The sequence below is a fragment of the Haliotis rubra genome, unplaced genomic scaffold, assembly GCF_003918875.1.
Source record: "Haliotis rubra isolate DU_JTF1 unplaced genomic scaffold, ASM391887v1 Scf1352, whole genome shotgun sequence".
Classification (NCBI taxonomy): Eukaryota; Metazoa; Mollusca; class Gastropoda; order Lepetellida; family Haliotidae; genus Haliotis; species Haliotis rubra.
The window spans coordinates 173,493-189,048 of record NW_025765284.1 but is presented as its reverse complement, the minus strand read 5'-3'; the positions used below and the strand labels follow the sequence as shown (position 1 = coordinate 189,048).

Genomic DNA, 15,556 nt, shown 5'->3' with positions numbered 1-15,556 from the left:
TATTTGTATATCGTCTCCTTGAAAACAGTGTTACAAAAGTACAATGACGAAGCGGGTAAGAATATATTGGATTACGCCTCCAGCAATGGTCAACCAAAATGTACGAAGTCCTGGATGGTCGAGGCAAACTAGTGATTAATATTATGAGCAACGATATAGTGTCTGTGTATAACGACACACAACAGACTGCATCTGTTGATGCATTCGGATGCATCCCAACAGACCATGTACACTGTAGAAAATTCAGCATTCAGCACAACCGAGGACATAATTTATAAGAGCCGCTCTTCGGACCCAGGTATTATTATCACTGTTCACTGAGTTGTGTCACAGCCGTGCCCAGATCAGCATATCGTAGGTTCAAATCCCCTCTTCCTTCTGAGATGATCATTAATTTGTCCCCAACCTCATTAACTGGAGCTATTTTTATCTTAATATTATAGGAAAAAAATGTCATAAAAACGGATTTGGTACGTCATTATCTTTTGGAAAAAAGACCTGCTACAGATGTATACCATTGCTGGTGGGTTTTACTGAACCAATTTTGACCTGGGTCATATATCTTTCACTGATTAGCTAACATGCCTTCATATGACAAGAACGCAAAGTCATTATACAAGGTTGATACAGACAGATTTATTGTGTTTTGTGGGTATATTGAGCCATCAGTGAGTAAGTGAGTGTTATTTTATGCCGCTTTTGTCAATATTCCAGCAACATCACAGAGGGGTCATAAGAAATGGGCTTCACACATTGTAACCATATTGTAAGCATATGCCCAGAGAGAGGTCGATCCCTGGCATGTTACCAGCAAGCGGTAAAAGAGAGTTCTTGATGCCTGTGGGAAGACATGAGTTGGATAAAACAAGACCCGGTCCGCCCAAAGTCAGCATCATGTGGTTAGGAAGGGTATTCATGTTTAACTGTATGGTCATATCATGGTTAGCTGGCACGATGAACCCGGCATTTGTTCAGTCAACGCACAATCAGGTATGCGTAAAAGATACACTATCGTTTCTTGTGACCTAAATTATGTTATCTGCTGCTAGATTATTTCCAGAAAACACTTGAATGGCGCAGTTGCTGTTTACTCCTTGTGGTGGGAATCATGCATATGATGAGGACAAACAGGATCTACTCTGTCGTTTACCGTCGTCAACACAGTATAAATATGACTTGTGCAAGGAGCCCTTCATACCACACTCCAACACCTACTCAGCTAAACACATAACAAGAACAGGTAAGTTGTGACAATACTATTCTCAACTCGCTATGGAACCATATGCTATCCTGTAGGCTTGACACGCCGTGGACCTGGGTTCGATTCCCAACATGGGTACACTGTGTGCAACCCTTTTCTGGTGTCCTCGCCGTGATTTTGCTGGAACTTTGTTAAAAGCGGCGTAAAACTCAACTCACTCACTCAATCAATCAATCATATGCAGGTTTAAATCCCAGATTACAACCAATGATGCTTTATGTTCTGCCAGAGACATAAACGAGCGATTGGGTTCCCTTAAGTGAAAACCAACATTATGTCGGGCATTCCTTCCACACCAAACTGGGGCAGTAGCGTAGCCTAGTGGTTAAAGAATTCGTTCGTCAGACCTCGGTTCGATTCTCTACATAGGTACAATGTGTGAAGCCCATTTCTGATGCTCCACGTCGTGATATTGCTGGAATATTGCTAAAAGCGGAGTAAAACCATACTCACTTACTCCACACCAAACTGACACAATTCTGAAGAACCGTTCCGAACATTAAAAGCAACCTCACTTATGCATGTATCGTTGGGATAGTCTACAGTTGGATCATGCCTGCTTATGGAAAGACCTGCTTGTAGAAAATATAGGATCGGGAAGTTGTGATGCTTGAGCTGAATAACGATGTCATCGCCGGTGCATTCCGCCAGTCTTTCACTGGTCCTTATTAGATTTGATTTTGATGGCTATCGGGATAAGTGCTATAATACTATATTTCTCCCCTTATCTAATATATTATATTTGCTGAAGTTTCGTACTGTTGTATACAGGGATTTGGGAGTATTCTAACATAATCTGGGGGAGACCAGAAACTCACACTTATGGGATATCAAACCCGGTCGTCGTTGTCACACAAACGCTTCAATCACTTTGCTACCACATCATCTTTCACACTCAATTGTATAAGACAGGTTTAAGACAGACAAAGCCCTACCACCGTCTTTTAAGAATACACTCTTTAACTAAAAAGTATGTCTGTTATCTGAATATAAATAACTTGAACCGTTTCTAAGACAGGTATTTGAAATGTGAACGATTTTATGTTGCTTTCAGTATCTTAAGACCCGTAACTGAATTGATTTAAAAATAACAGAACTTTACATATTTTGTCAACAGAAGCATCACCATGCTGACTCCGATGTACCTCCTGCTGATGCTCACGGCCTGTTGCATTACACAGAGTACTGTCGAGGAGATAAAGGAAAACATGAAATCCTATGCCAAGGGCTATGTCATTCAATACTATGTGCCTTATGTTAACACACAACCCGATGAAGCTAAACTGAAGCTGTTGAAACACCTCGAGGACAGTCTACAACTTATTACTAGTACGGATGACAAGGAGGGGGCTGAGGGGATGGACACGCTGCCAAAAAGTCTAAGTAAAGTTTCACGAGACATTGAAGATCAACTTGGAGACAAAATAAGAGGTTTCTCGGCTAAGGTTGACAGTAACGACGGCCTACTTGTCTCCAATCCTCAGAATCTCATGAAGGCAGTTTCCAGAGATGTAGAGGACAGTCTGGAACATAAGATCAGAAGTTTGTCAGCTAAGGTTGACAGTAACGACAGCCTGCTTGTCTCCAATCCTCAGAATCTCATGAAGGCAGTTTCCAGAGATGTAGAGGACAGTCTGTAACATAAGATCAGAAGTTTGTCAGCTAAGGTTGACAGTAACGACGGCCTACTTGTCTCCAATCCTCAGAATCTCATGAAGGCAGTTTCCAGAGATGTTGAGGACAGTCTGGAACATAAGATCAGAAGTTTGTCGGCTAAGGTTGACAGTAACGACGGCCTGCTTGTCTCCAATCCTCAGAATCTCATGTAGGCAGTTTCCAGAGATGCAGAGGACAGCCTGGAACATAAGATCAGAAGTTTGTCAGCTAAGGTTGACAGTAACGACGGCCTGCTTGTCTCCAATCCTCAGAATCTCATGAAGGCAGTTTCCAGAGATGTAGAAGACAGTCTGGAACATAAGATCAGAAGTTTGTCGGCTAAGGTTGACAGTAACGACGGCCTGCTTGTCTCCAATCCTCAGAATCTCATGAAGGCAGTTTCCAGAGATGCAGAGGACAGTCTGGAACATACGATCAGAAGTTTGTCAGCTAAGGTTGACAGTAACGACGGCCTACTTGTCTCCAATCCTCAGAATCTCATGAAGGCAGTTTCCAGAGATGCAGAGGACAGTCTGGAACATAAGATCAGAAGTTTGTCGGCTAAGGTTGACAGGAACAACGGCCTGCTTGTCTCCAATCCTCAGAATCTCATGAAGGCAGTTTCCAGAGATGTAGAGGACAGCCTGGAACATAAGATCAGAAGTTTGTCAGCTAAGGTTGAAAGTAACGACGGCCTGCTTGTCTCCAACCCTCAGAATCTAATGAGGGTAGTTTCCAGGGATGTAGAAGACAGTCTCACAGACGCCAACACATGCATTGATCCAGTTAACCAAGAAATAATTGATGACGCCAAACTCTATAAGTTGTTGAAAAATGAATTGGTAGCATGGTTTCAGTATCATGTTGAACACGACAATATGCTACGTCATAACCTTGACCTCGCTAATCTGATTGATTGGCTGACACTGGTGCACGACTCTCGGAGAAACATCAGCAAAGCAGCCGATTACTTTTACCAAGACTGGAACACATCCCTGCCCATCTTGAGTGATACTTTCTTGTCCCTTGATCCGTTGAAACCATTGTCAACATATGTATCCCTTTCCCTGATGGGTTTGACTGATAGTTTCATGAACCTGTACTGGCCTTTCCGTCGAGATGTTAACCTAATGAACCAGAGATTAGCAGTCAAAGGTTTCAGGGGCACAGAGGTGTCTGAGAGCGAAGCCAAGAAAGCGTTCTTTCAGGACATCCAACAAATTCAACCCATTCATCTCCCTGTGAAGGAGGATGAGATTGTACTCGTCTTTAATGATGAGGACATTGCAGATTGGTTGAACGTCACAGGAGTGATGTCCCTTTCACCGTCCTACATGACTTCAAAGAAATACATATTCACAGGGGAAGAACAAAGGAAGATATCGACCACTGTACATGCAGCATTCAGAATGATCAATAACACTCACCCAGAACTCTATGACTCAATGACTCAGATGATATCTTGCATTGCTTTTTATAAACAGGAACACAAAATTAACTTAGCTGGAGGAGTTCGTTCAGCCCTTGGCATGTTCTGGATGGACCCAAGTGTTGGAAGGGAATGGGGCGTTCCCTTCATGGCTGAGCAGATAGTCCACGAGTTCACCCACAACGCCCTCAACTATGCAGAATTTGTCCATGGAACGTACAACGATAAATCCGCCCTGGGAAAAGTGGAGGTGAAGTCGGCCATTCGTCTGGTTCCTCGTCCCTACGATAAATCTCTGCATGCAGCTTACGTATCAGCGGTACTGGTAACCTTCCATTCCAGGACTGGCTATGTGGAAAGAGCAGCACAACTAGCTGGAACTCTTCCCCAAGCCGTCCGAGATCTGGCAACTGTGGATGCGGAGAAGCATGTGCTTGATGGGTCGGGCAGGGCAATAGTCAAGTTCCTCACTGACTACATGTACCTCACAAGACTCTGAATGTTTCATACTGACTGTATAAGTACTGTCCCAATAAACAATCAATGGGTTTATATCATATTGATGTGTTCTTTGTGTAGGGCCATTCAGATATTAGAGACGTTTTGGCGATTGAGAGAAATCTGCTCTTTTAAATACTTCACAATAATTGACAGATGTTCAGTGGAGGCTGCCTGTTTACAAAATAGTGCTGTATCTGATTGTATACAGTCGAACACCGTTGTCTGAATATTCATGGGACCAAGAAAAAATATTCTTCGAGACTTCCGAGCAGGGCATATCATCACATATGACTATGAAAGAAAACAAAACGCTTCTCAGTTTGTTTTGATTCAAAACTATTATCCGTTATCAGTTGTGTTTAGTCGTAACAGTGAGTACTTCTTAATTAGTTCCTTCTTAATTAATCCTAATTAAATAACAAACATGTGACACCTTCAACTCGATTAGCCCTGATTAGTTAACACTACCGCATCCCTTTGATTCATGCCGCACCCTGTGTAAAACGTGTGAAACAATCTCAGTTCAGAGGGATAGTTGCTCATGAAAGGTAGGTGAATATCGAGTGGAAATATCTTTGCAAATATCGAGTTAAAGGGTAATTTTGCTTGTTGGGACCATGAAATTATATCGAGATATCCGAAATATCGAGACATCCGTATCGAGTTAAAAGAGCTTGAATAATGATAAGTTATGAAGGATTTTGCCGGGACCGAGATGTTTTATTGAGACAACCAAGATATCGAGTTATCAGAGTTCGACACAACAGTGGTCAACTGTAGATGCTGTGAAATCATTTATCAAAAAAGTCTTGAAACTGTTGTCTGTCTGTCATACAGTGGATTAAGCTAGTCAGTTGTCACTGGTATAAAACACTCACTGAATAAGAGGAAACAATATTGTGAAAAAACGTATTCTGTCCCAGCCAGCTGCCATCCAATGTCTAGGTGCCCTCCGTGGAAATGGTGTAGTTGTTCCCACTGACAGCCTAAACATAACCATTGTGTATGTCCATCATAATATTATTTTCAGCTTGACTCTTACACTTGAAGACGAGTCATCGTATGTACAATATTTTGTAGAAGGATATATATTGCTCAGTCCGACAAATGTCCCACGAGGTAAGGTGAGGTGAGGTGAGGTGAAATTGGGTTTAACGTCGTGCTTGAGAATATTTCGCTCATATGACGACGTGCATGCGTGTGTATGTGTCTGTGCGGCTGCTTGTACTAGCCCAGACTGACGCTGGTTTTATAGTGCTAGCCCACTGAGATACCATGCCGCAGTGAAGCATGAATACCCCACTCAGACACATTATACTGACTCCGAGCCGACCAGTCCTTGTTGTACCCATTAATGCCGCAAATCCCTCGAAGATCAACCCTACATTTGAATACTGACACACCTTTTCAATATATACAGTAGCTGAGAATGTAAAGGATCTGTTTGAGCTTAATCTAAGAAATAAACCAACATCACTTGAGTCAAACCATTTGATATTTGAACATTTCCCACTACTATCCCACGCGGCAGACATTAGGAATTATTCATTCCTTGGTACATGTTTGTTTTTTGTTACAACACCTGGTGAAAATAGATACAGTTAACATATATACCTTCAGGGGATCGGGGAAAGTTTGAAATGAAAGTAAATGACATTTGGAGTTTACGTAGAAAACGAGATGACATGATCGACAACATCTGTGTACAATTTGGGGGTAAGTTGACACCAAATAGGTTGTGCCTCTTTTTGCTCAGCTGCCTCTTTGTTATTATGTTCATTTGTGCAAGGATTGGAAAAGTGTAGACATGGACATTTGGCCAAGGTGTATACCCTACCCTTCAGGTGTATCATTCATCTGATAGCGTTCAATCACCACCAAATTGCCGAATCCCTTCCATCGTCTTGGTCTGAGCATGCTACATTGAAACTGTCCGTTTTAATAGGAACGGTCAAAGACGATAGGAACGCGGAGGAGCTCGACTAAACGCACCCCCGATCTCTATGATCACTAGAAAATATGTTTCTGTCTCCATATAGAATATTTCAGGTATATAGAATAAAGAAAACGCTATATTTTGTCATGATTGTGTGAACAATTTGGATATGTTTCACCTCTCAGAAGCATGCACTAGTAAGGAGAATTCCCACCTTTTCCCAAATCACAAATGGGTATTTCTAAAAACGTGTTTTTAAAGAATCCCAAATGTTGTTTTATTTCATCTGTAATAAGTCCCAAGATATTCACAAATGACTTTAAACTGAATACGCTGAGGAAATATGAAGGACCTCAGAAACGTCAGACCAAATTATCCCCAGTGAAGCGAAATGTAAGCACAGAGTTTAAGTTTCAAGTTGATTAGTTACATATAAATATACTGTTTTGAAATTCGTAGCTTTATTCAACATTAGCGCAAACCCTCGCCAACCGCACGTAAAATCGTTAAAGCTTAGTCCGCTAGATTGTCCAAGAATATACTCAATTGGACACATGAGAGCCCTTATGTTAGAACGCGCATGCGTGTATTTATATCCGTCGCTGTTCATACCCCTATCCTTATTAAGAAATTCAATTTAGGTAACGCAATTCTGTTAGGTATGTTCTTTATAATGTCAAAGTGCCGATATATATAAATATCATGATTTTTGAAACAAGCACACAATGGTGTGACCGATTTAAGCATAGGGGGTTATTTTTATCAAAGTACCCTGAATCTAACGCGCCTTCTGTTGATTTGTCGTATTTTCGCACATTATTTTAACATTCATCGATAAGGGGACGAGGCTTCTTGGAGGTTACGGAAAGAGGCGAGTGGTAACAAATGCATACCAGGCATTCGTGACCAACTCGTGTTATTCCGGGACAAGCCGAATAGCGACTGGTGCCCCTGTGGAAGGATTTCATATTGGCGTATGAACATCAGAACTACTTCAAATAGGAACGGACCGCCTCCGTGGTGTAGTGGTTAGAGCGTCCGCCCGGAGAGCGGAAGGTCGCGGGTTCCATCCCCGACCGCGTCATACCAAAAGACGTTAAAATATGGTACTTGTTGGTCCCTGCCTGGCGCTCGGCATTAATGGGTACAACAAGGACTGGTCGGCTCGGAGTCAGTATAATGTGTCTGAGTGGGGTATTCATGCTTCACTGCGGCATGGTATCTCAGTGAGCAAGCACTATAAAACCAGCTTAAGTCTGGGCTAGTACAAGCAGCCGCACATACACATACACACGCATGCACGTCGTCATATGAGCGAAATATTCTCAAGCACGACGTTAAACCCAATTTCACCTCACCTCACCTCAAATAGGAACGATAAGGCTATTCCTGTTTGATTCCAATGGTACTTAATATCACCGAAGTACTCATACATTGTATTGCTGTTTTTGTTTTTGCTTATTTATTTTAAAGAATTAAAACTCCTTGATACAAGTAAAAGAAGGAGAAAAACATATTTCTTAAGGACATATTCTGACGTAATTATTACCAGATGTTCACCTTATATTTCCAATTATATTTCTGAAAAGGGTTTAATAATCACAAATGGGATTTGTTTTATTGAATATGCAAATAGATTTTGTAAAAATACACAGCTGCATTATATCCCAATGCAGAAACTCAAAAATGACTACACACGTGTAACATTGCTTTCATACCCCAGGTGGAATATTGAGTGAATTCGCTGAAAAATATATGAATGACCAAAAAAAGCCAGAGGAAAATATTTCCAGAGATGTGAAATATATGCCTAATATTAAAGATTATATTGATTAGTTACATAGAGATATAATATCATTGTTCTGAAACTCGTAGCGATTGATAATTACATTTCCTAACACTGTTGGAAGCACACGTACAATCACCACGTCAAGCCCGCAAGATCGTCAGAAATACACTCAGTTGGACCAGTGAGAGCCGTTGTCAACAAACGTACGTGCGTGTATTTGAATCTCTCACCGTCAATCGCATGATTCTTATCAAAAACTTCACATTAGAAAGCACAATATCTGTTAGCTACGTTCTTAGTACTTTCAATATGACGACAGATATTTTTCATGATTTTTTAACAATTACATAATTCCATAAATGATTTGAGTAGTCGGGATTATTTTTATCAAAGCACGGCAACCATTACGCGCGTTCTGATTGGTTTGTCGTATATTCGCACATAGCAAGCATCGAGAGGGCGACGAGGCTTCTTGGAGGTTGCGGAAAGGGGCGAGTGGTGACGAAAGGCATACCAGGGTCACGAGGCAACTCATTCGTCACCACTCGCCCCTTTCCGTAACCTCCCTATTCGGCTTGTCCCGGAATAACACGAGTTGGTCATGAATGGAGGCAAATATTTCCTACCGTGACTACGCGAAATAGTATAAGGGAAGCAACTCCTGTCGATTTGAAGGGGCAATCACCTACTTCGCAGTCAAAAGTCGAGAAATTGGACCAAACAATCCAGTGACTAACGTCATGAGCTTCGATCTACGTAAATGGCATTAGATGACATGCATCATCCACGTCAGGGAGTATAACCACCCAAACATGTCAGTCGCCTCTTACGAAAAGCATGGGTAACTGAAGATGCCATCGGGATATTTACAGGAATATTATCAACGAGAGTGTGAACACATTTACCTTTGTGTGTGATCGGAGCGCAACCATTCTTTTCATGATGAAATATAAAATATTAAACCTGCAAACAGCTCTTTATTCTCACACCTGGTGTGAATGAGTGTACGACATGTTTAGAATTATTACGTAAGGACAACTGAGAAATAGCGACATTTGTTTCAAAGCAACAATATTTAACACCAACAGACATAATGTTTTGTGAATCAGAACAGATTTAAGGGGTTTTCTCATCCTGAAAATATATGCGTTATCTGAATACATATACCCACGTGAATGCGTTTTTGTGTGTGTGCGTGTGTGCGTGTATACGAGGATGGGGGTCAGGGTTAGTGACTGATGGAGTCAGTGTATGGAATGATGGTTATGTGAGTGAGGGACCGAATATGAGAATTAATCGTATGGTAGAGGACTTATGTAATCCATGTAATGCCGTTTCTGCTACTGAACCGTCGAGTGCTTGAATACACGAATATACATTTGTTCACTCGATGTTTTTGATCTCTCGACATCGCATATTTGATTTGTTTGTTTGTTTGTTGTTTTACGCCGCACTGGGCAATATTCCAGCTATACGGCGGCGGTCTGTAAATAATCGAGTCTGGACCAGACAATCCAGTGATCAACAGCATGAGCATCGATCTACGTAATTGGGATACGATGACATGAGTCAACCAAGTCAACTAGCATGATCCCGATAGTCGCCTCTTACGACAAGCATGAGCTGACGACATTTGGTCTTAAACAAAACAATTTGCTATTGTTTGGTGGTAATTGATAATGTTCCTTTCATTTACTTATTTTCTATATACAATAGTGAGGAACCCTATTAATTATATCTAGTCTAGTCTAGTCTATCTAGTGATCTTTTAATTTTTACCTTGGTCGATCAATCCATTGTCTGGTCCAGATTCGATTACTTACAGACCGCCGCCATATAGCTTGAATATTGCTGAGTGCGGCGTAAAACTAAACTCATTATTCCGAAGAATAAAACACAATATCATTATCAGTACTATAAATCATTGTCACACATAAATATGACATTATATATTCCGGACCTTGACGTTTATTAGTTTGCTTTTTTGGAGGCTGAACATCGTGTATATCGTTTGTGTTTCACTCCAGCTCAGTACGCTTAACTAAAATCGATCCTATTTCCATTTTCTATTTCACTAATTCTGATGAAGACAGAATCCTCCAGAGTGACTTGCGTTCCCATGGGTATATGAGGCTTTATCTACCACTAAATAGGCAGTGAGCAATCCAATGACCTTGAGTAGAATCCAATGTAACATCGAAACAGTAGGATATGGTAATGTATCATCAAATTCTGTTCCAACTCGTACGTTTGTCTTGCTTGGTTTTTGCTATGATCCTGGGCAAATCGTAGCTGTAATTTTCAAGAACGGTTTTTCCCAAGATAGGGTTTTAGGAATGGCTTGCTACATTTCTGAACCTGACTTCAGAAAGCGAGATGAGACTATCGTGTCTATCTGTTTAAAGTTAAAATATCGTCTTATCGTTATGACTGTTCAGTACACGTAGGTTAATTTCATCGGATGCTCTAGTCTATCTCGTGAGGCGATACACAGACAGACAGAAACAGGACAGACTGATGGGTAGATATGAAGCTGGGCTACAGACTGATGGGTAAATATGCTCGACGCTATATGGCTGAGATAATGCCGATTCGACGTAAAACTCAACTCAAGTCATTTCACCTTCAACAAAATTTTACAGCATGTTGTACAGTGACCATTTCGAAGAAAACATGACTATATTCTGAAATGAAGGCACCCGTGAAGAGCCACCTCCTCGTGGTGGGTGCAGGGTAACGCTAAGCGCTCTCCAACCCCCCGTTGTGGACCCGGGGGTATATTTGGTCCACCAACTCGTTTGCCGTGGGTTGCTCCCCTGTGTCGTTGGAGGGTTGGAGTCTGGTGGTTGAGGGCACTGGTTCCAGGAACAGTGTTCCTTTGCCCAACACACCACTTCGCCCCTTACTTCACCTAGACGGGTGGTTGAATAGGCCCGGTTATATCAATCGGCTGGTCACGCCAAGCCCTGTGCTACGACTTTTGTAATGTTGCACAAAATTGTTTGAATTCATAACATGACATATTAAAGTCTTGGCAGAATTATTTGGCAGAATTTCAATTACATATTTTCATATCTGTTTTTGGCTAGAGTCGTATGCCCAGAAGGCGGTGGCTCATAGGCCAATCTGGTGGAATTATTAATCTTTTAATTTTTCTGCTGGAGTATATCATCCGTGTATCCACGTTACTGGCAACGTTTTGTAGTAATTGAGACAAAAGACACACCCTTGAAGTTGAACCCTTTTGCTGTGTCGAAGGGTATCCAAGGCATTGCCGGCGATGTAAAGAACATTAAAAGATTACGTTCTGGTGCGCTGTTGATTGAGTGCGCTAAAAGACAACAGTCAACCAACCTTTTGAACACTGACACTTTTGTTGGCATTCCGGTTACCGTCACGGCCCACAAAACACTTAACACGAGCAAAGGAATCGTGCGAGATCGTGATCGATTGCTGGCAGACATGTCCGAACTTGATATCGTTTCCGAGATGAGAGATCAGGGTGTACAATATCTCAAACGTTTCTGAACTCGTAAAAACAACAAAACCATTAAAACTAACACCTATCTGTTTTCCTTCTCTTCACCTACTGCTCCAAAATCACTTAAGGCGGGGTACTGTAATATCGGTGTTGACACGTACATTCCGAATCCTCTTAGGTGTTTCAAATGCCAAAAGTTCGGCCATGGCGTTAATACTTTCACATTGTCTGTAGTGAAAAAAAACACTAACAACAGAAGATTGTGACAGTAATGTCAAAAAGTGTACCAACTGCGCAGGGGATCACCCATCTTTCTTTAAAGAATGTCCTGTCTGGAAACAACAAATGGCTATTAACAGAATAAAGTTTACCCAAAACATCAGTTTTGCAGATGCAACAAAAATGGTCCAGAGCTCATTACAAACAGAAATCTATGCTTCCATTGCCAGATCAAATCCAGAAGCAACATCTACAATAACGAAATTATCTGCAAGCTGTCAGACAAACTTGACTTGGGTGAAAACGGATTCAGCTCAACCTCTCCCACCTGCCATGTCTACTCAAACTGCAGAATCACTTCCTGGTACATCTCAAATTCAATCAGAAACACCCCCTGATCATGACCTATTCTCTCAGTCGTCAACAAGGTCTCAACTCGTTAAAACCAAAAGTAAAAATCCGGATTACTCGACAAAACTAAGCGGCAGAGCCCCAAAAGGCTCAGAAAATAAAATTCGATTGTTTAACAAATATGGATCACTTGAAGATATGAACGTGTCTGAAAACGACCGTTCTAGGCCACACAGCTTGTCGCCCAACAAAAAAGTGCGGGGTAGATTCCCAATAAACCCCCAAAAAGATAGGTTATCAGAATAATATTATTCAGTGGAATTGCAGAGGACTAAGAACGAATCTCAATGAATTGCAGTTTTTAGTCCAGGACTTAACACCATCAGCGTTCTGTCTGCAGAGAACCTATTTAAAACAGACAGATGTTTTTGCCCTGCATTCTTTCAATGCATAATGCACATCATTGTTTTTCACCTCCGGTTGTCAGGGCCACAGAGGATCTTCCATCCTAGTGAAACAGAGCGTTATCCATAGCCCTGCTTCACTTACTACTAATCTGCAGGCTGTTGCGGTGCGAATTGCGTAACACGTTGCATTTACATTATATTTAAATGGGCACAATCCACTCTGGGGTGGTGCAACTACAAACGCTAAAGGTAAACTACTGGAGGAGTTGTGTTCAGATAATGATTTATGTATTTGTAATGATGGTTCCAACACATATTTACACCCTGGTACAGGAGCATATTCTGCTCTCGACTTGTCAGTCACAAATTCAGAACTACGAAATGAATTCGAATGGTCAGTCCACGATGACCTCTGTGGAAGTGACCATTTTCCTACTATACTAAAACCTGTAACTCCATCTGATGTTCCTCCATCATCAAGGCGGAATTTTAAAAACGCTGTCTGGGCTCTGTATGAAACATTGTGTGCTGCAAAACTTAAACCTGAACTTTTTATTGACGTTCCTGATGCTGTCAAATGTTTTTCTGATGAAATTAACATTATAGCTGATGAGTGCATACCAAAGTCCTCTGCAATTCCACATATTCGAAAACCTTGGTTCAACGGTGAGTGCAAACAAGCTAGGAAGGCACGGAAAAAAGCAGAACATGATTTCCGTCGCCAGCCTATGGTGCATAATTTAAATAAATTTACAATTTTAAATGCTAACGCGCGGCGTACCTTTAAACAGAATAAACGCCAATCTTGGCAAAATTATGTATCCAAAATAAATTCTCGAACGCCCATGTCCAAAGTATGGAACATAGTAAAGAAAATTAAAGGTAAAGGTACAAACTCTAGCGTCCATCATCTTAAACATGGTGATCAATTACTTACCGATAAATCAGATATTGCGAATAAACTGGGTGACTCTCTCGCTAAACACTCTTCCTCTTCTAATTATGTGCCTAAATTCCAACAATACCAAAAACAACACGAAAAGAAAACTATTAATTTCAATTCAGCTAATGGGGAAGATTATAATGAAATATTTTCTATTCATGAGCTCCATACTGCTCTTGACCAGGCTCACGATCCTGCTACAGGAGCTGATAACATACATTATCAACTCCCGAAACACTTACCAGAATCATGTTTAGAGACGCTCTTAAATATTGTTGATGATATTTGGATGTCAGGTAAATTTCCTCCTTCGTAGCGTGACGCTATAGTAGTACCAATACCTAAACCTGGACGTGACCATACAGATCCGTCAAATTATCGACCGATTTCACTAACTAGCTGTGTTTGCAAAACCATGAAACTAGAAAAGGCATATAACACTACGTGGACATATGGAATTTTAAGAGATGTACATGGCTTCGGATTGCGAGGCCGTTTGCCTCAATTTATAGCCAACTTTTTAACTGACAGACAATTTCAAGTCCGAGTGGGTTGAACCCTGTCTGATCAATAACAATCAGGATCAGGGTGTCCCACAGGGCAGTATTTTATCTGTCGCACTATTTAGTATAAAGATAAATAGTTTATCAAAAGTTTTAAATGATTCAATTGATGGATCGTTGTTTGTGAATGATTTTAATGTTTCCTGTCGTGGTAAAAACATGCATACATTTGAACGGCAACTGCAGTCATGCTTAAACAAAATAAATAAATGGGGTCTTGAAAACGGCTTTAAATTTTCTAAATCGAAAACTAATTGCATACATTTTTGCCGAAAATACAAACCACATAAAGACCCTGATCTATCTCTAGATGGCACGCCCATCAAAGTTGTCAAGGAGGCCAAGTTCTTGGTCTAATTTTTGACTCACACTTAACGTTTCTGCCACATATTACATCCCTTAAAACTAAATGCCTGAAGGCACTTGACTTGTTGAAAGTCGTTTCAAATTCTAAATGGGGAGGGATCAAGCTACCCTCCTTCGTCTATATCGATCACTAGTCCGTTCCAAACTTTATGATGGCTCCATCGTCTATTGTTGAGCCTGTAACAGCAACCTAAAACCATTAGATTCTGTCGACCACCAAGGTCTAAGACTTCGTCTTGGGTCCTTTAGAACCTCACCTGTTGACAGTCTCTACGTCGAGGCCGACGAGCCATCTCTTACACAACGCCGTATAACATTATCCTTGCAGTATGTAACAAAACTATATTATAATGAGTCAAATCCTGCATTTATCCTGTGTTTTTCATCCTCTTTATGAGGATCTAGACAATAAAAATCTTCTCTTGTTCCGCCTCTGGGACCTTGCCTTTCTGCTGCTGGAATTGAGCTAGAAAATATCTCTCCTTCCCGTTTGCTTTCTTCTCCTCCTTGGCAATGTTTGTTAGGCCACAAGTTGACCTAACATTAACCACATTTAAAAAGTCAGAAACTAAGGAATTACAATATAAACAAGAATTTAGTCAATTAAGAAATAAATATAATACATACAAATCCTTATTTACAGATGGGTCTAAG

At 41.0% G+C, this 15,556-nt stretch overlaps 1 protein-coding gene across 1 annotated transcript; it reads left to right on the top strand.

The window, feature by feature from the left end:
• The first annotated feature begins 447 nt into the window (after positions 1 to 447).
• On the top strand, positions 448 to 4,898 carry LOC124267985. The gene is made up of 2 exons (XM_046702989.1): positions 448 to 1,240; positions 2,379 to 4,898. Exon 2 carries the CDS (start codon positions 3,196 to 3,198, stop codon positions 4,843 to 4,845), a length of 1,650 nt encoding a protein of 549 aa, XP_046558945.1. The 5' UTR covers positions 448 to 1,240; positions 2,379 to 3,195; the 3' UTR covers positions 4,846 to 4,898.
• The last annotated feature ends 10,658 nt before the right edge of the window (positions 4,899 to 15,556 follow it).

Bases quoted from the DNA above. Each gene is read 5' to 3' on its own strand.
- LOC124267985 (XM_046702989.1), top strand. From the start codon at position 3,196: ATGAAGGCAGTTTCCAGAGATGTAGAAGACAGTCTGGAACATAAGATC.